The sequence below is a fragment of the Rissa tridactyla genome, chromosome 3 (assembly GCF_028500815.1).
Source record: "Rissa tridactyla isolate bRisTri1 chromosome 3, bRisTri1.patW.cur.20221130, whole genome shotgun sequence".
Lineage (NCBI taxonomy): Eukaryota > Metazoa > Chordata > Aves > Charadriiformes > Laridae > Rissa > Rissa tridactyla.
The window spans coordinates 121723445-121748519 of NC_071468.1; the positions used below are offsets into that span (position 1 = coordinate 121723445).

General features: G+C 41.1%; 1 protein-coding gene across 2 annotated transcripts; it reads right to left on the reverse strand.

Annotated features, from left to right (window-relative positions):
- Nucleotides 1-1034: 1034 nt before the first annotated feature.
- Nucleotides 1035-25047, reverse strand: MMUT (methylmalonyl-CoA mutase). 2 transcript variants are annotated; one of them, XM_054196669.1, is made up of 13 exons: nt 24982-25047; nt 23259-23669; nt 20809-21176; nt 19874-20031; nt 17573-17744; nt 15048-15296; nt 13611-13722; nt 12170-12285; nt 11382-11497; nt 5545-5676; nt 3145-3292; nt 2859-3026; nt 1035-1455 (listed from the first exon to the last, which is right to left on the reverse strand). In XM_054196669.1, the coding sequence occupies exons 2-13, from the start codon at nt 23635-23637 to the stop codon at nt 1327-1329; spliced, it is 2247 nt and encodes a 748-aa protein (XP_054052644.1). In that variant the 5' UTR covers nt 23638-23669; nt 24982-25047; the 3' UTR covers nt 1035-1326. The 2 variants fall into 2 exon arrangements, with proteins under 2 accessions (XP_054052644.1, XP_054052643.1); XM_054196668.1 differs by lacking the exon at nt 24982-25047 and adding an exon at nt 24841-24964.
- Between the last annotated feature and the right edge of the window lie 28 nt (nt 25048-25075).

The following is a 25075-nucleotide window of genomic DNA, read 5'->3' on the forward strand; positions in this document are numbered from 1 at the left end:
AGGAAGTATTTTTATTGTTGTTCCTTTCTCTATAACCTGGTTTGAACCATACCAATCCCTTCTTAAAGGGAATCAGATACTTATAAATAGTTGAGGATAAACCCCCAAGGATTTTTCAAGGCAAAGGTCTGGTTTGGGATCGATACTTTAAACCTTAATTATAGAGAAAAGAAAACAGCCAGTTAACCTCCCTGTTTCTGAGCAGTGTGAGACTAGGGGCCCGTGCCCCATTAAATAAGCTTATTTTAAGTAAGGATCTTTGAAGTGAGGGTACAATGCTATTATTTGGACCTGCAAATTTCCAGCCAACTGCAGAAAATCTCACTTTGAATCAAGTACGACGGCGCTGAACCTCTTAGAAATGTGCTGCAGCCTCTTCCACCACCAGGCAGGTAGAAGCATTCTCCCAGCGAGGCTGTCGTCTCATTTTATGATGGGATGCAATGAGCAACAGGGCAAAATGAAGCGGGACAGGGCGGTAATGCCACAGGCTGCCCCTCAAAAGACTCTCGCACCCCATTTGCATTGTATGGATTCCACAAAGGATTTTTCACTTGTATAAATCCAATTCCTTCTGGCGGGGAGAGAAAAATGCTGAGAATTTAGAATCAGTTTACCTGAAGAAAGTCCAAAGGCTAAATAGACAGGGATAGTAAGAACAACAACTGGACAAAAATACAGAACTATGTAAGGGAGGAGCACTGGAACGAATTTCATTTGAGAAATAGTGAGGTATGAGGGAAGGCAGTGATGCAGAAAGAGCAGCGGTGCAGGGCTGCTCCTCAACAGGTTACGGCCAGATGCAGAATTTGTAACTTATTAAACAAACCATGAACTCTGAAAAATGATGGAATATCTACTTGCACGTTTCTAAAGAGAGTTAAGTCAGATTAACGTTAACATCAAAGTGCTGCTGGATTCAGTCACATCTCTGCTGAACTTTAGTGATTTTGCCTGAAGACTTCTAGGTCTACAATGCTTGCCAAAAAATTCAAAAGAAGTTATCTGCATGCAAAAGAGATCAACCAAAGAGCTGGAACGGATATTTTATTGATCAGTGTATCTGGAAAAAAAAAACCCAAACCCACCTACTGAATTCCCTTCATTCCCTGAAGTCATAGTTCTAGAGAGAAAATCTTCTTGTGGGGACATATATAAATAATCCTCAACTAAAACAAGCAGAGAATTTACAACTTTCTTAGAAAGCACAAACCACCAGGCCACAGGGCGGTGGAACCAAAGGTATGTGGCTGGCCATCCCTTGCTGATGGTTACATTCTGTAAGCGATTAGTATAAGGCCGGTTGCGTTGCGTGAAATTTCAGCATTACAGAGATTGCTGCCTCTTCTCCAGGCACTTCTCAATATCATCCAACACTTGGACAGCTGCTTTTGGAATACGAGTCCCTGGACCAAACACATTGGTAACGCCGGCTTCGTACAGGAAGTCGTAATCCTGTTCAGAAAGAAATTTAAGCTTTGTAGTTAATAGTGCAACAGGAAATTGGTACTCGATTGAGAATTGGCGTATGCTCTAGTCTGTATGCTGGGCCCAAGAAAGCGTTTGCCACAAGCCGCAGAGAGAGGCAGCACAGCATCAAGGGAAATGGCAAAAAACAGTAGTTAGGAGGTAAAAAAAGGTTGAAAAAACATCTATGGTAAAGCTTTTATTTGTTTAGAATCAGACTAACGTCAGATCCTTGGAAAATATTCAAAAGTCCCTGACGTGACATGACAAAGATGTGACCTGAACACCCTAACCTAAATTTGATATAACTTCTAATTTTGAAAATACTGCTTTAAACAAGGTCTTGGACCAGATGACTGCCAGTGGTCTCTGGCAAACTAAGTTTCTCCAATTTTATGATTGGCTTGAAATTTCAGAAAGACCTGGGAAGCAGTTACATAGTCTCTCTTACTTCTATATAGGCTATATTATACCTTTTCCAACCACAGACTAGTAGCATGCCATCAAGAGACTGGACAGAACACAATTTGTCTTTTAGAAAAATACTGTAAGATTTGTTCGTTCAATTTCGAAGTCTGTCATTCCTAAATACTTACCTAATTGGCTAGAAAAGGAAGGAGTCTGGGAAAAGGGAGTAGAATCGTCTAGAATCATAGAATCGTCTGGGTTGGAAGGGACCTTTAAGATCATTGAGTTCAGCCATAACAGGAGATTTATAGGCAAAATCCATTTGAATCTCTCTAGACAGAAGATGACCCCAAAGGGGATAGAGCCAGGCACATTGCGGGCGCGCTAAGGAAAAATCTGAGACAAAGGCAGAGATCTGACTGCAAGGGAATCCAACAAACTGTTGAACAGTTTAGGAGAAATAGTCAAGCAGAGGGAATGAGAGGCAACACTGAGGCCTGATGATGGGGAACACGAGGAGAGGCTAAACAGTGAATGAGATGTGTGGCCTACAGGTGTCGGGACCCGCCACGTGTCTCAGTCACTAGCTGTGCCTCTTCTGAACTATATTATTTGAAGTCATAAAGTCTCTTAAGACAGGAGCTAGCCTTTATCAGTAATATGCAAGGTACTGGTAATCAGAAACAACGGAGCATGAAGGACATCTCCCTGAGGCTGGTCTTTTCACAACACAACTTAATATTCCATCCAACAAACACTGTTAAGTTAAACCAGGACACGGTGTACGGAAAACCAGATCAATGAGACCTGACAGCACTCTGCAGCCCTCCCGCAGATCTGCGCTGACCCTGGTGATTGTACACAGTAGCCTTCAGCGCTGTAAATCACCTCTGACATTAACAGAATGCAGGAAATAGCTAAAAAGAGCACAGACAGAAGTAAAGCACTCTCCTAGTCTTGATGGAAATGACGTTCACCCGTACCTGAGGTGGGATGACACCTCCACATATGACAAGAATGTCCGGCCGGCCAAGGGCATTGAGTTCTTTGATGAGTTCAGGCACAAGAGTTTTATGACCTGCCGCAAGTGTACTCACACCAACACAGTGGACATCTGCATCAACTGCCTGCTGGGCCACTTCTCGAGGTGTCTATACGGAGAGAGGATTAGTGACAAGTAAGAGTTAGCCCCAGCCTGGTTACTCAATAAGCATTAGAGGCAAAATCGCTGCATTTGGAATACACTGGGCACCCCTCGCTCACTCGTACCTGGAAGAGGGGACCTATGTCCACGTCAAAGCCAATGTCGGCAAATCCTGTAGCAATAACTTTAGCTCCTCTGTCATGGCCATCTTGACCCATCTTTGCGACAAGTATGCGAGGCCTGCGCCCCTCACGCTCCGTGAACTTGTTAACTCTGAATGAAAACACATGTTGTATCATTGTAAGTCACTGAGAATCGTTAGAAGTATTTCAACAAATAAAAGAAGCACTGCCTGCAACTGTAGCGTCATTTCTGTACATCAAATCAAAAGATCTTCTAAGTCCTGGTTTGCCTATGTAGTCTGCATACTGTGTTAATACTTACGTTATGTGACTACTGATACCTTGTATTTACTGGCCTCAGGAATAAAACATTCTTTTTTAAAGAAAACCACTAATTTTCTGCTTTCCAACGGACAAAATACTGAATTCTCTGAGGGCTTTATGAGCAGAATTACAACCAACGAAACCACAATTTTTAGATTTTAAGAATAATCATGACCAATTATTTCAGAAGCACTGGCATGGCACACAGGCCATAGAGATGGGTCCCAGACACCACCCTGTGCAACACCGTTCAACTGGGCGCGAGTCTGTGCAGAAAAGGATTGCCGTGTCTCTCATTCCGTGCTCATTCCCCTGCCTCCTTCTTTCTGCTTAGTGGCGGTTCTGATTCCTGTTGGGTAAAAGTGTCCGTGTAACCACAGCCTCAGAGATCAATCTTCCATCTTACTTCTCATTATCCATGTACCGCCAGTATCCGTCCTTGAGTGGGACACTAAGACTACCACTTCTCAGAAATAAAAGCGTTTTCTTTGTGGGTTTTTTTTTGTTTGTTTGTTTGTTTCTTATTAAAATATTGTACTGTTCTGAGCATTCTGTTAATGATGGAGTTGTACAGATTTGGTGCGCCTTGAAACCATATGCTGACCTGGCTGGGATGATCGCTGTATGAATCCAGTGGCTTAGTCTGGGGAAAAGAACGACTCTAGATAAATTTATCATTTATCAGCACAGATTTGAACAGCCTCAGGAGACGACTCCAGGACAGGAAAATGCATCATGTAACAGGGAAAAAATAAGAACTCAGACAGCTTAAAAAGCAATTATGTCAAGAGAGCCTGAAGAAGCAGACTAACAAAGCTTCTGTTTGAGGATGCACAGGAGTTGGACCTGCCTTCTCTATTCCTAAAGACTGCTGAGAGTATCAATGAAGTAGGTATCTGAATTGATTTGTGATATCTTAAAATCCTTATATGTATTGTTCTCTGGTTTCTTACTTCCCCACCCACAGAGTTGCTCCCAACAAGACCCGCTCGAGATGCTCCAAGCCTGCCAAGCTAAAAGCACCCGAGTCACCGCAACTCGGGGCTGGTTTTAAATGTGGGGCAAGTCTGAAATCACACTTTTGAAGGCCTGTGCAAAGGTGACACGTAGTAAACCCTGTTTCATTACCATGTTTACTAACAGGTACGTATGATCTTGGACATAGATGCAGGTATGTGAAAAAGGGAGCTACATCTTGATTCTCAAGGAATCAGTTCAGTTCAGTTTTCTGTAAATGGATAATTACAAATACTTAGATTTACAATAAAAAACGATGGTGACATCCCCCACAACAACTACTTTCAAGTCAGGCTAAACATCACCATTGTGAAGCCACCAAGTAACTCCCTTTTAAGAAATCCTGTAATTCTTTAATGTATAAGCCCCAACACAGCAGGGACTTACGAGCATCGATTCATGTTACATCACCAGCCACGACAGCAATTCAGTCTCTTCACCCAGAGGACAGCAGCAAAGGCAGAAGCTGACAAAAGGCACAAATGGGCAGCGTTTTCACACATACTACCACCTTCTGATGTCTTCTCCCTTGTGATACGAGTAACACTCGTAGACTGGGAGCTGTATGTGGATATCCAGGCAGATTTTAGCCTCACAATTTTAGGAACAGTAAGAGCGAAGTTGCAGGGACACCGTTCGGGCAGATCAATACCAGGTTTTGCAAACATGAATTGCTGGAAATATTTGTAGAGATTGCTATTACAGAGTCTTCAAAAGAAGCAATCCAATGTACGGGGATTTCAGGCAATTTTTCACAGTTTCTTCATCTTGCAGCTGCCTAGTATATTTGAAGAAAATCCTCAAATCATAACATCACCTCAGTAGATTTTGTTTGCAAGCAAATACAAGTTCAATTAATTTTTGACTATTCTCTTATTGCACTTATTTCTTCTCGTTCTGCTTACTTGCTTACGAGCATGAGAATGACTGTGCAGGTCTTTGTTTTGTTCTGGAGATGTCATTCAGGTTTGGGGAACGCTTTTTTAGGGCACAGTGAGTAGCACATGTATCTAATGGATTAAATGTGAGACTGTGTTCGGCTTCCTGGGAAGCTATTCTCACCTATTGATGGCATGAAGAATTTCATCACTCTCTCCAAACTCCTGGCGATAAGCTCCGCTCACCATTCGGTCACTGGCTTTATGCTCCCCAAACACCTTCTTCATTGCATCTGTTATTTCTCCAACGGTGCACCTGAGATACAGGAACAAAGTATTAATGTTATCGGGAGGCTTGTACGAAAACAGAATGCAGAAATCGCTGGCAGCGGCCCAACTATTTGTCTTGCTGCAGGACAAATTCATTTACACTCATTTCCCCTTTGGTGCTATAACTCTGAACATCTGACTCACCCCACTGTCATCCACTAATGGAACACGCAAGAGCATTTTTAAGAAAATACTGTTTTGCTGACGCGAGAAGTGATTTTACAAGTGACAAGCCAACAGGGACTACTGCATGGCAAAACAGTTCAAGAAATGATACCAAATTTTCTCAACTGGGAATTTTTTTTTGGGCTCGGACTGCAAGATCTTCCATTTGGACTCATACTAAAATTCAAAATATAAATTAAGAGGAAAAAAAAAAGAACACACAGAAAATACTGAAGCCCAACTTTTTAACTGGAATGTGTTTGTCTTTCCCTTGATGTTTGTATTTTAATATTTCTTCTTCTTCTCTACTCCTGACATAGCTCCTTTATCCACCGAGATGCAGAAGCAGCTGGGAAATCCACTTACATGCAAGTTACAAGCTTTGATTGCTACTGGAGACACGGCACGTATTCGAAATAATACCCGTCTTACTGCTGTAGCAAACCAGGCTGTGCTGTCTTCTTGTACAAACGTCAGAAGTAACAGCCTCTGTCCCAACGCATTTAAAAATCTCATGCTTAATGGATTTCACCTTTCTGCGTAAAATCTATAATGCAGACTGTACCAAAAACCCCAACGCCGTGCTCTAACTACAGCTGAGCCCACAACCAAACCCTTGATGAAAGGAACCTGCTCAGAAGGGAAAACCAACTCCTCTGGGGAGGAAGAGCAGGTCACCTGGCAGCTGTATCACAGCACGCTTCTTACTTCTGGTATGAAATTAACTGGGGTTTGGTACTGCGTAACGATCTCGAAGGTACGCTGCTGAGCTCTTGATGCGCTCTTTCATCAGAAGTATTTTGATGAAAATATTTTAGCTTACACTTGAATGGAAAAAGACTAAAGAATTTGTATATAGTAAGAAATGAATACAACTTGCTGCAAACTTTGTCAAAGGAAAGAAAGAAAAACACTACTCTTATAAAACACTTTAAAAGTGTGCTTACAAATACGGAGGCCAAACCCCATCCATTCAGCTACTGCTAAGCACACTTCAAACCCCTGGAATTCACATTTTCTCCTGTCATATTGCATTTAACTGTAAGCTACTCTGAGGCAAAATTAGGTTAAGCATCCTCTAAAGCTTTTATATGAAATGCTCAAAGGATGTTTGGACAAGATGCGACTTCTTGCCCACACACTTCTAAAAGGGGACGGCCAAATGAATTGTACTTTTTTCCTTCTGCTGTTTGCAGTGTCAGTAGCTATTACCCGACTCCTACCGTATGCAATTTGCCACACATCTGAGGTAACAGAAGACGGATTTCTCCTGTATTAACTGAAGCCTTCAGTAAACTTCAGAGAGATATTTTACTTCCTCTGACCCCCCAGTTATTTTGCTCTTTTGCTAGCTCATGTTTTTTATACTCAGCAACCTTAACCACAGTTATAAACTGTAACTACGCCAATGTAAAATGGCAGAAATCCTCCCCTGAGCATATAGGCGAGATCTGCATAATGCATGAGCCTGACGCTGGCCTCTTATCTCCAGGGTCACTCTTCACAAAGCTGCCTGCCTTGTCCAGAAGACACTATCATGCTGGCACACACATTTTTAAGACTGTGGCACATTATTGACACAGTGTTGGCCGCTTTTTGCCATCTCCTCTCAACTCAGCTTTCTGGAATTATACTTTTAAAGTTCTCTGCTTTTATCCAGTTTCTTCCTCAGCACACTAAGGAGTTCATAATTGGATTTATGAGGATCACAGTCTAGAAAAGCAGCTAACGCAAAGTAATACCAAATTTATAGTAACTGTATGGCTATGTGTGAATGGGACTCAGTCTGATAATTTATTTGAATTTATTTATTAAAAATGATTTAGAAAGCATTAGTTATAAAGCAAACTGTCCACGATTGCATCAGAAACCATTGACATCGCTATGTAATACTCTTAATTTTACCTGTAAGATCTCAGAAAGCTTAGCAAGCACTACCCGAGTTACAGCAGTTCTGAGACCTTACTCACTACATAATCATCTGTTTTTCCAAATAATCTTATTAATATTACTGTTCTCTGATATTACTGTTCTCTGATATTACCAACAAAAAATTGAAAAGTAAGCTGCATCAAATGCTAGATTAAGTGACTAAGGTTAAGGCTGCTGCAGACCTAAAAATAGCACCTATAAATACTGACTCGCTCTCGGAGTGCCAGCCATCACAGATTGCAGCCTGATACAGATACATCCCACGCATAAACACTGACAGCTTACGCCTGGGTAAACACTGGCTGTTTGCTGAAGGCTTACAGTGGCATAACACGCGTCTTTTCTTCTAGAGAAAACTGTAAGTTTAGATCAATCTTTCTCCTCCTTCTCTTTTGCAGAAGCAGCATCTGAGTATAACTTCAGTATTAAATCAAAGCGCAGCACGCGTAGACGCAGCTGCGGTGTGCTTTTCTGTTCTTACTATGTAAACGTGTGAATGAAAGTTTCACGTAACAAGGGAAAAATAAGTGGTTTGGACTACCAATGTCATTCTAGTATAATCTGGTGGCGGGGATGAAGGTTTTTTCTGTACTGCACAAAAAATGAAATACATTTCTTTCTTCTGTAAATACTGCTTCTGAAATCCCTTTAGTGCATTTTGAAAATTCTGCCCCAAGTCTCTGCTACACTTTAAATCTAAAGTTCCCAAGTAATAATAGGAGTTTGGCTTTTTACACTCGTGAATGTTTTCCTACTATTGACCAATAAACTTTTTTTTTTAAAAAAATCACTACTTAATTCTTAGTCCTGCTGCATCAGTGGGTGCCATCTATGGCACAGTGGAATAGCTCTATCCAGAGCCCGGAACACAGCCTCTCTCCTTAACAGGAGAGGAAAAGCATGTTTTTAATGACAATTACACTTTTCTTTAATGAGCTAGTCATAACATTGGACAAGTTCTTTACAATCTGGATGTAGAAAACCTCTCCCGTTTCCATTTACCTTTACAGCAAAATATTGTTCTGGAGACAACCGTCTTCATCTCACTATTATAAAACTGAAGTAGAATAAGCAACAATTCTTACTATCAATTTACAGTTTTTTCAATGCATGCTGATAAAAACCTACTCGCCAATTATGCAAAATTGACAGAACAGAAGTCAGTTTGCCTTTATTATATAAATTTGTGTTTCCTTCATGTGACTGTCATTCACATTTGCCTTGTGCGGAACTGCATGTTTTGGTAGCACCCTTCGTTTTGGGATAGCAGGTAATTTAGAACCTAATCTGTGGTTTTAAGTAAACTTAGAATTTTGAAGTGAAGACCAAAAGATCGCTATATTTTCCGTTTTGTGTTTTATTAGCCTACAGCCCTCGCAACGTGTCCTGTGGCAAGGAGAGCATGTTTGTAGATAAACTGTAGCCTGCACCTCAGGAACTTCTGCACTGCTCAGAATTACTGTTGACCAACTGAGCTATATCAGAACCCTCAACTGAGATTCCCTGAGCCTCCTCAAAAGTAGGGGATTTCCAAATAAGAGGAGCTGCACTCCATGCTAAGCTTTTGGGCAATTCAACGAGGTCAACGGGATGAAATACAGCCAGAACTGTGACAGCCAGGGAGGATATTGTTCAATTCAGCGTGTCCTATCAGGCGCTAGGTCTACCTCCTTGAGCGATTTGTGCTATGACTCTCTCCCCGTGGTTCACAACCAGCTGTAGAAGCTATGCTGCACGAATATGAATTTGAAGAAAGAAAGTCAATGATCATAATGTGCCTGTTAGAACCGTCACCTTCTGTCTGTTCAGGCTCACACTACTGCCGCTGCCTCTCTCCATTTCACCAGTAACGAAAGGTAGCACTGCGTAATCAGGTGACAAAGTCCCAGGAGGTCACAGACTGGGCAAACAAAGAAGCAGCAGGACATGCTGCATTGCACTTCATGCCTTCCTTTTCCATCACCAATAGCTGGCACAGCAGGCACTGCAGGTCTGGAGAGGGACAGAGAAACAGCACCGCAGACGAAGGACATGAGACAGAACTCAGTATAATCTGTCTCATAGCCCTACCTAACTACACCCGTTTCCCTGTAACGTGTCTTCTCATGAGAAACGAGGCCCCGAAGGGAGGCAGTACTGCTCCCCTCCCACTCCCCATTGCCTTTGGCCTGCCTTATTACTTTGGATAAAAAAATAAAATTACTTTTCTACTTGTGCTTGTCAGCACTGAAATCTCCGTATTAGTCCACGGAGTCTTTTCCATAGTTCAACGCTAAAAATCCTGTGCTACTCCTTTTATTTCAGTTGAATTACATTACTTGTCTTCATGATCAAAACCCATCATTTTCCATTCAGTAGGAGACAGGCACCTGTCACTAACATGCTGGTCATACTGGCCTATTTGTCTACTACTTGTAAAGGATTAACGTGACCACTTAAAAATCTTTTCCCACGTTGCCCCTAACAGAAGGCTTCCCCGTAAAAGTTCACAGAGCTCACAATCCTCCTTCAAACACTCTTTATCAGATGCCAAGACAACGTTTTTTTGTGGTCACCTCCCATATATAGTTTTGGGGCACACGTAAGTTTGGTGTTTGCAACTTAAAAAGTAGAACTGCAGTCCATGAATGCTTTTACAAATAACAAAAACAAGGTCACCAAGGAGAGAAACTAGCAGTTAACTGGTCAGTTTTGGTACAGAAGATATGAATCCCTGGTAAATCTAACACTACCCTCCTGTGACCTTTACAGTTCCAAGACAGGTGTAGACGTGCTGCTGGCGGAATTGCGACAAGCTCTCTGTGGGAGAAAACGTATTCAAAATATGGCTGTTAAGTGTTCAAGGAAAGGGAATGAAGGAATTTGAGACATCACAGTAAAAACAGGACAGTGCCCACTACGGAGTGAATTTGGTTTGCTCATTTCTGGGGCATTTAGGTAAGTAAGGAACAAACAGATGTGATCTAGAGATCTATTCTAGAGAATAGATCGATTACTTTGAAGCGGGAATGAAAACAGTCTTAAAGGCACCTTAGGTGAAAAAAGTAAATTTTCCACTCTAAAGGACTCTTCACTGCTCTACTCAAGAGCATCTTTTACATCTTTGCCTGGCTAAGTAAAGTTATTTCTCTTTCAGTCAAAAAATGTTTTCACACCAATCTGTGGTGCAAGGAAGGATGAAGCAACAGACCATGATAAAATTGTGAATATCCATTTTCACATCTCAGCCACTTCTTAAGCTCCCTGACCTATGAAACAGTGGGGTGACAGAGAAACCTAGTTACGTCCTGAAACTGGTAAGAGTCTGAGATGTAAACAACACAATGTGTATGAACAACATCATTTCCTATTAGATTCTTTGTATCCGTATTATTTGTGAGAAATTAAAGCTTAGCCTTAAGAGACTGTTATAGAAAGTAATAGTCTACCTTACAACGTCAAACTGCAGCCATCTTTTACTTCCACCTTGGAAGAAAAACCCAAAAGATCGCAAGACACCAACCTCACTGATGCCATACCCAAGAACAGCTGAAAGATGGAAGTGAACCACTGTTTTTTCAGACAGCAGTTGGATATTCACCCCCAGCCCGCTACCTTGAACGTGCTGCTTCCACTGCAAGCGCCAGTAAGTTGCCTTCCCCAGTAGCAGCACACTGTGTTAGAGCAGCGAGACATTGCTGAGCTGCTGCTTCATCTCTAGTAGCCTTCACCTAAAGTGGAGGAGAAAAACATTAAGTTAAAACAAACTACAAGGTGAACTGGGAATGCGTAAGATTTTCTGATTTCAAATATTAATTCTAGAGGCATGGAATTGTCAATTGTCAATATATGCTATGTATTTGAAAAACATTAGAAGTAAAAAGGTTTTTCAAACCTTAAAACACATGTATAAGTCCATTAAATAACTCTAAAATCATTTGACCTACACTTCTACTAATTATTAAAGTGAATGTCAATTCCTGGTTCCATAACCCTGTCCCGTCACAGCACTTGACAAGCTGCCCCAAATAGTGTGAGTGGTTAAGTAATGTTACATAGTTTTAGAGCAAAACATTGCATAGATATTTCCTATCTCAGTTTCAGAAAATGTAAAGTTATCAATTTGGAAAGGTTAGACATACTCATGAGACTACCTGAAATACAATTATTAAAACCAAATGAACACAACAAAACCATTTCTGTTTGGATTCTAATACTGTGTTTCTTGAGATTTTCTATCAGCCTCCACTGAGGTTGAACGGGAATCCAGCTTCCCTGCTAAAGAATAAAGTGGATTCTCAGAAATTGGAAGGCCAAATTTCTGGAAGGCCACCTTTCCTTAGTATTACTCAAGTTCTATTCGCAATTACAAGCATTTTCATTTTTAAGAAGGTAGTTCCCACCTTATTAATCTTCTCGATCTGCTTGCTACGGACTGAAGTATTATCAATAGCCAAAACTTCGACTGTCTCCTCTTTTTCTAGCTGATGCTTGTTTACTCCAACAATTACTTCAGACCCTATTTCCAGTGAAACACCAGAAACTCAGAATACATTTGCAAACTACTGTGAAAAGACACAATATTAATAGGACAAGAAAATTTTGAGCAATATAATGCAGCATTTTGCTTCATAACTCTACACATTTCAAATACTTAACATTTGTTCTTATAGGAAGAAAAATCTGTATTTTACATATTTTATGACAAGAGATGATTAGATGCATGAACATTCAACTCAGTGAATACTGGGCCAGATAAAAGATTTGAAATAGAACAATATTTGTCTTACAAACCGATTTAGTAACGACTCACTAATATGCATTAGCTATTTTTCTCTTTTTAAGTTTACTGAACTGAATCTTACAGAATTAAGCAGAAGAGCTGGGCTCCTGCACTGCTCTGCATTTACTTTTGTGATTTATCAGATAAATAAGAAAGTGAAGTTCCGACTTAAAACTACTCCATGTGAATGAAAATTAATTTATCATGTCGGAAAACTGTATTTTAGCTTTCAGCCAGTATGGAATTTACAACAATTTTTATTTGCAGTGCCTGATAACATTATTACACTCTTCAAAGCAACGTGATGTAATTTACCTTGTGAGAGAAAACACGGAACTTTCTTGATTGTTCTTTATTGGTCTTAATTAAAGACCTGCTTCAAATTTATCCTCCAAACAAGAAAGTTCTTATAACTTCTTTCATGTTTGAGTTATCCCTAGTTTCTGTTACTGGACTGCTACTGGAATGCAGACTAGAAAAAGCGGAACTGAGCCATAAGCATGCTTGTGTACAAATCTCCACATATACTTACTGTATGTGTAGCTATGCATATACATATATATCTCACAAAAAAAGAGCTGCATCATCCACTAATCTGAGATGACTGCATTTTTTCTGGTTTCAGGGAAAAACGGAAGCTCTCAAGCAAAACCAGGACTTGGGCCAGCTAAAATTTGGCCATGCAATACCGCCATCTGCTGGCTGTCATCCTTTTAAATTCAGGAATCAAAGCTGAAAGATACCCTCAGAAATTAGAGGATCAACTAGTGAAGGCCGAAAATACTCCTTTAAAATACTTTTTCTAGTGCTTTGTCTAATCTAGTCTTAAATATGTCAAGAAAGACTGTTGTTACACTGGTATTCTATTTTATCCATACTGCTATCTCTTTCCAGACATAAAACTCCTATGTCTTTCACTGACACAAAACTATGACCATTTTATCGCTCACAATCTGCTGCTCCTGAACTAAGAAGAAAAAAAACAATGAAAATGTAAAACCACATTTATACAAAGGTATTGTATTGGCAGTTTTCCCTTCTTTCACCTCCCTTCTCCCTACCAGAGTCAATCCTGGCTTGTCTTCGGGCTGCACACTCTTCAATACGAAGTTTGGGAATCCCCTCAGCGACAGCTTTGGCCATTCCACCCATTTCTTCAATCTCCTCAACAAGCTGCAAAATTAAAAGGATTGAAAAAATAAATAACAGCGAGGTTCACAAAAGGAGCTTTGCACTTGTACTGCCATCCAAAGTTTTATTATATCTATATATACAGTCCTGTACTCTAAAAGTACTATCCCCATGTCTCTGACTAAAGGTTTTGGTATAAATTAAGAGACTTCTCAAAAAAAGAGCATTTTTATTACCAGATCTCCATGGATTCAATAACAATGCATGGCATATTGTTCAATCACTAACACCCATGGACGAAAAGGCTTAAAATTCGAGACCTTGACTCTGCACTGACCTCTCCCTGCCGACCAGCCCTTATAGTTACATGCATACAAATACAAATAAATTGAAAAAAGCCAGGGTCGGTTCTCTGATCCAGAAGACAAATGGCATTGGCATGGTTCAGCTCTCACACAGCAGAAGCCCATTCGGCTCCAAAACCAGGGTGACTGCATTCAAACTACCTACTGCAAATGGCCATCGGGCCCTGCCTGGCACTGTCTAGAAGCATCCTAGTAGAAAAGGACCTAAAAACCACGTCAGACGATGTGCTAACAGTGTCTGTACAGTCCCAGGCTCGTGTTTGGGCCTGCATTAGCCCAATTTGGGACTTTGCATAAGGGCAATAATTTGCTCAAAAGGAGAATCACTGCAGGCTAGACATGGAGGCATATATCTTTATGCAGGATTGTCACTAGTCAGACTACTCCTGCAGAGTACTTTTTAAAGCTTTTAAATGCTTTTTAAAGCTTTTTTTTTTTAAAGCTTTTTAAAAGTAATGACTGGCAGCTAAAAGCATTATTAAAAATATATTCTGAACCAACAGAAAAATTTCTCCTGAATTCTGCGTAATACTCAAGGATGGCCAGACAATTGTCTGCCTACGTGCTTGGCTATAAAACTCTGCTTTCAATAACCCCTAATTTAGAGACTCAAGCAGATCACAAGCATGAGTAGGGAGGTACCTAAGTAGGTTGGTTTGACTCTTTCTTCTGTTGAACCCTTTATTTTTCTTACACATAAAACAGATCCCAGCAAATTGGGAGTTTTCAACGTGCAAGCGACTTTGCGGAACTTGATTATTTGTTCCACACTGGGATATTTCCCTTTTGAATGTAGCCTACTAGAAGGCTGAAGTGTCTCTTTCTCTAAATATACACTGTAGTTTCGTAAAGTTCATTTACAAAGAAATCAGTGAACTCTAAGTGTAAAATAATTCCCTCTTTAGAAGTTACCAGCATATCAAAAAGTCCCTTAAAACACATTTCTCAAAACTCCTATACCTAAAATTTTCCCACAAAACATAAAAGTTTATGCAAACTGACCTTTAGAGCAGCTTCATAGACATCGTTGGTGAGGCACTCCATGAGGTATGATCCCCCCCAGGGGTCCGCCACTTTAGGAATACCTGACTCCTCTTGAATGATGATCTGCGTGTTCCGAGCGATGCGAGCGCTCTTCACTGTAGGCAAACCCAAGGCTTCATCAAACGAATTTGTATGCAAAGACTGCGTACCTCCAAACACTGCAGCCATTGCTTCAATTGTAGTACGGATAACATTGTTAAAGGGATCCTGGAAGGAAAAGGAGAGCTCCGAAGCTCAGCAGCTCTGCCACTGGGCTGAGGCAGATCAGTCACACACATACTACCGCAATGGAACGAATGCAAGATTCCCCATTGAAACACTGGGATCATAACAAAAGCTGGAAAAGAAAACTTTAAGCATCCAATCAAACTGATAGATCACTTATCAATATCTCGGACAAAGAGATTAGATCCATAAAGAAAGGCAAAATTATCAGCGTATGAGTAAATTGGTCATGATAACAAAGGAAAGCCTAACTTATATTTAGTGGTGTTTCAAAGAACTTAATCCAAGTTGGAGAGCATGGAACAGGTAGTCCCGATGTCCTCTGTCCTCAGATTCCAGAAGTCTTGGAGCAGTGAATAGCACATTTGTCAGACAGGTTACTAGTCAAGATACATCTTGGAACTAAATGTGCTTAATATTTTCACTAATAAAGACAGGAATTACAGTTGAAATTTGCTGGTGCTATAAAACTGAAAGATATCTGTGGGAGAACTGGGATATTAACCTAAACAAATGGATAATCTGGAGTACAGAAATATACTCAGTGGTATAGAAATATACTGTGTCACAGAATATAATCTTAGGTCAAAATTTATATCTGCTCTTTTCATACATCTAGACAGTTGAATTGTATATATGCGGCTTACAGTCAAAGAGGAGTTATCACGATCTCCAGGGGATGACTTGTGTTTTGAGACCGAGTTAAGAGTCACCCACTGCATTGGCTCATCTTATCTCATTTGATTACCGAGGGAACTCAACAGTAGCTCAGACTGCATAGCTAATCCTTGACATGTTTAGCTGGGATAAAATGTATCCAAAATAACTAAGAGCTATTAACGTAATATGACCTTCAAGAAGGCGAAAGGTATCATGATATCTGTGAACTAAGTTATTTTCCACAAAGAAACGGAATTAATATCACTATTTTACAAGGTCACGGTAATTCTACCCATACTGCAGTCTACTTCTTGTTCAAATATTCCATTTAAAGAATTACAGAAAAATGTGATTTGGATGAGAAAGAATGTAAAACCAAATTTATGAGTGGATACCCATCTACAGACAGGACAAAGAAAAACATATTTGCCCTCAAAGACCTATAAGGAGCAAACACTGGACACTGAGGAGCTATATTAAGATAAAAAATGTTTAGACAGGAAAAAAACATTACGATCCAGCCAGAAATATATTTACACTGGAAGACAGTTGAACATATTTTTGGTAATATTACTATTTTGCTCTCATACAATACTTTTAATTGGGGGACCCACAAAGGCCCCTGTTCAGAAAATTCCTTTGTTCTAGCTTTACTGCGTTCCTGTAATATAAGTAAACATTATATTTGCTTTGAAAAGAAGAATAAAACCAAGGCACACAAGTCAAATAACAATGATTGCAAACACAAACTAAAAATAACTCTTATTGCATGTCTTTGATTGAGAACGGGCCTTGGAGCAAGAGCTGGAATCCAGCTCTGACCTCACTTGGGAAACTGTATATGCTGTCCAGTGATTTATTTTTTTGTTGCAAAGTGATGTAACTCAGCAGGAAAAGCAGAAAGTGCACCCAGTTTCAAAACAGCAGATGAGCGATAACCATTACTTCAGCCTTCAGCAGTGAGTCAAGGGCATGAAAGACTGCCTTGGACGCTCAAATGAATTCTTAAGCCAGTGACCTTGAGAAAAAGGAGCCTCTACTTCCTTATTCAGCTGCATTCTGAAAGGATAACTTACAGGATAAATCCGAGAGAGAGATTCATCCTTTGAGTCCTGAATTAATGTAAGCACCTCTCTGCAATTCGCCCTCTACTTAGCAGGTTTGGATCCTATTCTCAATTCAGTACCCACTAGACTGAGAGAACCCATGCTTAAGACAATGATTCCAGAATGAAAATGAAACCAGACAACGAAAAGTTAGGCACTGAGACTCTGCCTATCACCATACTGGAATCCTTTTGTGAATACAAGCTCAAGCCTTTAGTTTCTACCTTTTTACCTGAGTGCTACAAGGCAGTCCAGAATACTGAGGTATTTCATAAATCAGGATTTTGGGAAGCAATGCTGCTGGCACTCAACAATACTTTTTATATTGCGTAAGCAAGAAGTTGTATCCAATGCATTTGTCAGACTGAGAGTACGACAGGTTGTGTCCTTCAGAAAGCCGCATCTTTATGAGTAAAACCAGCAGCCCCCTTTAAGATACATATCATGAGAATATATTTAAATGAGGAAGTTGATGACAGTCCGATTTCTAACCTGCTCAGTGAGTGACCAGCCTGAAGTCTGACAATGAGCTCTCAGCAGAAGAGATTTGGGATCCTTGGGCTTAAACATTTTCTCTATCAGGTGAGCCCACAGCCGCCTCCCAGCCCTCAGCTTAGCTATTTCCATATAGAAGTTCATGCCAATTCCCCAGAAGAACGAGAGTCTGCAACAAGAGCACACAAACAGGATAAAACATTAAACCATTCTGTTTAAATAAAGGAGAAGTCCTACAGCAAGGTCTCCAATTAATTTACTTTTACAGATATAAAGCAGACATAAGATGATGGGAATGTTCCTGGACACTGGTGCCAATTGCTACAGAATGATACACATTTATACCAATAAACTGATTTAGTGTCCAAACAAGGTGACTGCAGGCAAACTGCCAGTGACAATGGTCCCTGCAACTGCTAAACTGTCCCCAGGGGCTGTTTCAGGGGAGCCCTAGGTCAGGCAGTGTTCCAGCATGCGGAATTTGGATAATGAGGTGAAGTCTCTGTGCTCAAAGAGCGATTAAGACTGGCTTTGCTATCTCTTGTGCAAACCAGGGGAGTGAAGGCTTGTCTGGCTATCACAGGGTACGTAAATAACGGGGTAGTCTTGGGGAGCCGGGACAGCCCTGCTTTTCGTCAGCAGAGACAGTAAAATCAAGATAACACAGACTTTGTGTAGCTCTTTATTTCCTTGAGAGGCTGCCATGATTAAAATTGACACCCCTGTATACGCTAATGAAGATTTTAGAGATCATGCTAAACATATACGACTATAGCACTCATCTCTCCACCCAAATCATACTACACGTCACCTAGGGGAGGGAAACCTCATCATTTTGGGGATAAAAGGATGGAGAAAATTGGGAGAGAAGAAACTTGATACCTGACGGAGCAGTCGACGGGCTGTGTTCTCTTCCTCCACCCCAGGCAGGGACGCCTTTCTGGGTAAGCGCTGCGCCTTTCACCCTCTGGTGAACGTTACCCCGGGTTGTTGTACTATCGTTATTTTTGCTAGCAATATTAACCTTAAGTAATTAGCGCTACTGTAGTTAGTGAATTTATCAACGGCAATCTCAAATCTGCGACTGTCGCTCTCAATAAAATAACTAATTTCGATTATTTGTGAATCTGATTCAGTGACAGTCCTTTGGTGGGACTCTGATAGTAAATCAGTGAAAGTCCTGGGACTCTGACAGACAAATATCAAAACTACAGTCCTTTTAACGTGACACTAATACAGACAGTGACACTCTAGTGCCAGGGAATGTTCCTGGACACAATCTAATAGTGTAGTCACGCTCACAAACTACTTATGATGAGAAGACATAACATATTGCAAGCACGCTTTCATCCTTTTCCTGATGATTTTAACCAAAACACAAATCAAACATCAGTTCAATACTGGATAGCATATCAGGGAACAGACTGATTTATCTACTTTTTCCTGCTTATAGCTTCTAAGATTTATAAATGTAAACATGCAGAGTTAAAGCCAGTAAAACTCTTTATACTAAAGATGCACTTTTTTTACAGTGAATTAGCTACTGAAACAGTTTGCCAAAGGCTCTCACAGATTCTCCCTCACTAGAAAGTCTGAAAATAAGGCTGTGTCTTTTTCTACACTTTTGTGACACTGTGATTTTGCCACGGATCTTGGAAACAAGTTAATTCAGCTGACTCCTGAAGTTTGAATGTGCAACAGGCTATGTGAACCACACCTTTTTATTTTTAGACTCACCACATAGTTAGGGTACCTGTACCCGAAACTGCAATTCCGCTTAGTTTGGCAGTAACTATACAAAAATACAATATTCTGCTTCAAATTAGATTTTATTCCTAGGAAGTTTGAAACTGTAAATTGAACCACTTGAACCTCCCCTTGCTAAGCACTTTTTCCCAAATATTTCAAAATAATACCTATGAAAAAAAATTCAATAATACTACAGTACAAAAGAACTGTGAGAGCTCTTGCTGCATTCTGCACTCCTAAAGCTACGACTGTCTCAGATCTAACAGCTTAGGGATCTTCTTTCTGACTCAGAGACCAACTGTCACGACGGACCTTGACAATGCTTGGGCTTGTACGTGAATTTTATTCAGTTTATTAGCACAGATGTAGTCTAAGCGTCTGTTGGACCAGGTATTTTCCTACTGCTAAAACTGTGTAACGAAAATAAAACAAAACCTGTCTGCAGTGTGAGCATTGTCAATATTGTATGTACAGAAAGACTGAATTTGATACCAAACTCTAGATGTTTTACCAAAAGTGAGTTTTTACTTGCAAATTTCTTTAGCTCACCTTGGTGCAAATTCATCAATGGTAAGGCCAGCTTTAAGTCCAGTTCTGCAGTACTCCAAGCCATCTGCTATAGTATAAGCTAATTCCAGAATGGTATCAGCTCCTGCCTCTTGCATATGGTATCCGCTGATTGAAATGGAATTAAATTTTGGCATATACTGCAAAAGTAAAAAAACAAAAAGGTAAGACATTGCAGGGCGATTGGAGTAGGTGATCTTTAAAGGTCCCTTCCAACTCAAACCATTCTGTGATTCTATGACAGCAGAAGAAGGGAGGATCAGATAATTGTTCTACCAACATTCACAAACAATCCATTCTTTGTAAATTGCGAATACAACGCATCTCTATTCAACGGTGTTTGAAGATCTATACTTTACATGCTTTTACCTTTTTTGCACTGTTCATTGTGCTTAAACTATCACCCATCATGTAAGTCTCTTTCTCAGTTACAGGCTGTGTTCCATCTCTCCAATAAAAACACAGTTAAGAAAACAACTGGCAGTACTGAACTTCCACTCATCAGTTCAGGACTTCGCTCCTTTCATTATCTGCTTTTCATGCTCAATTTCGCAGCAGAATTCCTTTGAGATTTCTTACCTCTTCACTCCTGCTTACAGCTGTAAAAAGCTTCTTAATTATGTGGCTTCTTACTTTCTATGCAAAGAACAGCCTGTCTGTTCCTTGTCTCCAAGCTTCCTGCCTTCCTTTCAGGCTCAGGCTCATCTTAATCTCACTTTGATTTGGACTGACTTAAAAATCTTAAAATTTATGCTGTAAGTGTTTTGGGATCTTAACTTCTCCTCACGGCCCTTCCCACAACCACATCATTCTTCACTATGACAGGTCTTCCCATCTTCTGCTTTGTTCTCCAAAGTGTCTCATAAATAGTTAACTAGATATAATAACAGAAGTAAATACATTTAAACAATGAATACCTTTGAGGTGTACTGGAAGATGTCAGCAATAATCCGCATGGATGGTTCTGGGGGGAAAATGTACGTATTTCGGACCATGAACTCCTTCAAGATGTCATTTTGGATTGTCCCTGTCAGCTTGGCCTGAGGCACTCCCTGTTCTTCTCCAGTTACAATGAATGTTGCCAACACGGGAATTACTGCCCCGTTCATTGTCATAGAAACTGACATTTTCTCTAAAGGAATTCCATCAAAAAGGATTTTGGTGTCTTCCACTGTATCAATGGCAACTCCAGCCATTCCAACGTCTCCTCGAACTCGTGGATTGTCTGAATCATAACCACGGTGGGTGGCTAAATCAAAAGCAACAGATAATCCCTGCTGGCCAGCTAAATGAAAAAGAAAAAAGAAAAAAAAAAAACCACACAACAGAGAGAGATATTCAGAAGTGTTGAACAGACTTGCATTAGACTTGGGTCTAAATCTATCAATTTTATTTTACATGATCCAGGCCTGGATGACAAACCAATTTTTGATGTTCAACACTGTTCCCTCCCCAAATCTCTCCAAGGTCTTCTAGTCTTCAGCTTTAAATAAAAAAGCTTTTAACTGAGAAAAAATAATGTTGTAGTCCTTCTAGCTCAGCTTACCATGCTTAACAAATTACTGAATAACAGTTTAGCCACAAGTTATACATGTGCATAGACAGTAACAGGGCTTATATACAGAAACTCTACTTAGCTTAGCTGGAAACAAAAGTGTGATAAACTATGTCACATTACCTTCTCTTTATGTCAAATTAAACACACACACACACATACAGATTGTTACCCTGGCTCTAGTGACATATGTTTATTCGTAAAGCAAAGTGATGCATTTCTAAACTCATAGAAGGAGAAAATTACACATATAAAGCAGGGAACGGGACAGTGAGAGCTCTTGGCAGACTTGTTGCTGCAACCTGAAAGCAGTACTCGAAACTCTGCTACCCCCAGGCATTCACCCTCAGACTAGCACTGCTGTTCCTGAACTAACTGTATCTATTGCATTTGCAATTTTGCTTCTCAACATCATTGTCAGATACCAGCTATTGCCTTTGATCTAAAAAGCTAGGTGTTAGCTCTGAAGCACAATGACAAAAATTTTAATTTCTGCCTAGTTTCAAGCAATAGAAATTTCAGCAATTATGAGAACTGATAATTAATTCTTTTTCACCATTCCTCTAATTACAGGGAGATTTTAATTGAATTATTAAAAATGCTTTACAAACAGGTCAGATTCAGAAGCTATACTAAATAATTCAATATTAATGCAACCATTAACACAACAACAGAGATAAAATATCACAATGTAAAAAGTCAAATAAACATGAAACGTTCCTGGCAGCAAACATTCTTGAGTACCTGAGCTGTGCTACCAGCCAACCCAAGTGTTAGCACTTCTGCTTCAAGCAGCAATGCTCATCAGTAAGACAGACTATATTCAGAACAATCTTTCTATATAAACGTTTGTTTGCAAACCTCTAATACCCTGTATTTATAATTGCTTCATTTACTGAGAGTTTTATAAATGGAAAGAACCACAAATACTTGCAAGAATACTGCAGCAGCTAATATTGCTTCATATTAGTTAACCACAATATGGCAAGAGGTAAAATTCCCCAAACAGCTCTTCTCCCCTGCCCTAAACACCGACGTTTGGAGTAGGAAGGCCTATAAAGTGGGAAATAAAAGCATCACAGATGCTTACTCAGAAGTCTGCTGTTTTTACTGGTAAGGTGAATTAGCTTCAAACAATTGCCAAGATGTACGGCTGGTGTAAAACTAATGCTTCAGTCTATCAAGAACAACTTTTTAGCAGTGGTTTTACAATGCCTAACTCAGTAGTGTATTACACTCTGGCAATTAGCTAAACAAATTCCTGCAAAGCACAATACTCCGCAGAAATATTGGTAAAACCACTCTCAAATGTGGAAAATACCAATACTTTTAGGAAGCTGGCTTCACTAGTACACCATGAGTGACACTATTCATATGTATTTATATGAGTTCATGTATATCTTATGAGATGGAAATGCAAAATGTTAGAATACACTAATACTAGAAGTGGTAAGTGTCAAAGTTCAATAGGTTTTTTTCATTATAATCTTCTCTCATGGTCACAAAATGAGTGTGAAGTGCTCCATGATCTCTGCTGGTTGGACCCTGGGATGCAGCCAAATTTTGTCTCTGTCAGCGTCAAGGCAGACTAACTAAAAATAGCATTTAACGCATTCATTTTTCCACCTCAATAGTAAAATGAAACAAGGACAGTTTCAGAAATGGTCCTATTTCCCAGTACTAAAGAAATACAGCGTCGCTGGGAAAAGCCTATCAGAAATCAAAACTCACAAGGCAGAATGATCACATTCACCATAGGAATGTTTCCCATTGCTTTGCAAGGCAATGTTGTTCCCAAATCAGCTGTCTTACCTTTAATGTTGTCCTTGTAGAACTTGTTGCTCTCCTCCACTGTACTGAAGCCAGCGTATTGGCGGATAGTCCATGGCCTGTAGGTGTACATGGTTGGGTAGGGTCCTCGAGTGAAAGGTTTCACCCCTGGCAGCTCCTCAGGGAGGTCTTCCGTGTCCCTTTTGGCGTATAAGGGCTTGATGTCGATCCCCTCTGGGGTGTGCCAAATTAAATCCTTGGGATTCTTGCCCTTGAGCTGCTTCTCAGCAAGGGCGGCCCACTCGGGGTGCAGTGGCTGCCTGTGCAGCGAACGCCACACGAGCCTGCAGGCTGGAAGCTGTGCCAGGCATGTGCAGTGGTGGGGCCACAGCCGCAGGAGAGCATCCTTGGCTCTTAGCATGTCTGCCCAATGGTTGGCAAGTATGGGGTAAGCTGAAGAAAATAAAAACATATATTTTGCATGATCATATAAATACAACATGGGAGAAGTGAGCATGGAGAGGTCAATCAGTTTGCTAAAGCCAAAACTCAGGAAAAAACCTAAATGTATTTATTCACTTACTCATTTGACAGACACCGCCTCCCCTTGCCTTTCAACCAGACAATGCATAAAACAGAGTCCAGGAAAAATCCTATATTTTTTTCTAGATAAGGAAAACATTCCTACAAGTCATCTACATCCATGTATGAAATGTGTAACTTATTTCAGTCCCTAAGCAGCACCATCATTCATCAGTCACTGAAAAGTCCGTGTTATGCATGAAGATGGCATGCCTGTCTACCTTCTCACCTTGCAATCTCTCTCTCACCTACGAATTCCTTTATGTCAAAGAGGGACCTTCAACATCAAAGAGACATTCTGAAGGGAGCGGACTGTCAGAAAGCTGCTGACATGTCACACAGTTTGGAAACGGTGGCTTGGGCTGGATGAAAATCAGAGCTATACTAAGAAAGGAGGAAAAAAATGAGGTATGCAAGAACACAGGGATAATACAAGCTACAGAGCTCACCACACCATGCATGACATTGTGATGGTACATAAGTTCAGTAACTCCTGAAAGCTGTAAGCTCCTCTGCTTCTGCTCTCCATACCCTATCCCTGCACTTCCTCCCTAAGCCAAAACCTTTACAGCTTGGCACCAAGGGCCAGGTCACCTCCTCTCTGCCTCATCTCCTTCACAACTCCCGGCAAACACACAATTCCCTGACACCTTTATGAGAAAATCTGCATAAAACTAGCAAGCATCTCTACCACTGTCACGGTGCTGCAGCAACGTGCTCCATACAAGTGCTTTAATATATGCTACGTGTGGTATACATATAATCTGATGAGCACAGAGGAGGAGGGGCACTCAGTCCCCTGCAGAGGATGGAAGGCAACCTCTGCCTCCGCTGCTGCAGGGATCCCAACGCCATCCCCCCGAAGCAACCACAAAGCTGCCCCGTCACCCTCTCCGTCCACCCCTCACACCACAGCACCCGCAGCCGGAGGGCAGATGGAAGACCAGAAAGCACTGGCCCGGCCTGGCAGCCCCACACCGCCCCGACAGACCCGCCTGAGCGCCCGGCACCCCCCCGCCGCCACGGCCCGCCCCCAACACACCCCCTCGGCGGCCAATTGGGATGGGGGGGCCGATATGGGGGGCTGAACAGAGGGTCGCGGCCCTGCCCGCCCCAAGGGACGGGAGCGCTGGGCCGAGCTGCGGCCTCAGGACAAGCCCCGGCCCCCGCCGCCCCCTGCTACCTGCTGTCGGCCCCTCCGCCGGCGCCCACAGTCCCCGCGGCGCCGCGCATGCGCCTGGCCGCCTAACGCGCATGCGCAGAGGGCGGCTCCGCGC

Excerpts from the sequence above, each read along its gene's own strand:
- MMUT (XM_054196669.1), bottom strand. The coding sequence starts at position 23,637 with ATGCTAAGAGCCAAGGATGCTCTCCTGCGGCTGTGGCCCCACCACTGC. Across the intron at positions 15,297-17,572 it reads GCTGGTCACTCACTGAGCAG|GATCCCTTTAACAATGTTAT; the intron begins GTTAGAAATCGG and ends TTTTCCTTCCAG. Across the intron at positions 13,723-15,047 it reads TCTATGAAGCTGCTCTAAAG|CTTGTTGAGGAGATTGAAGA; the intron begins GTCAGTTTGCAT and ends TTAATTTTGCAG.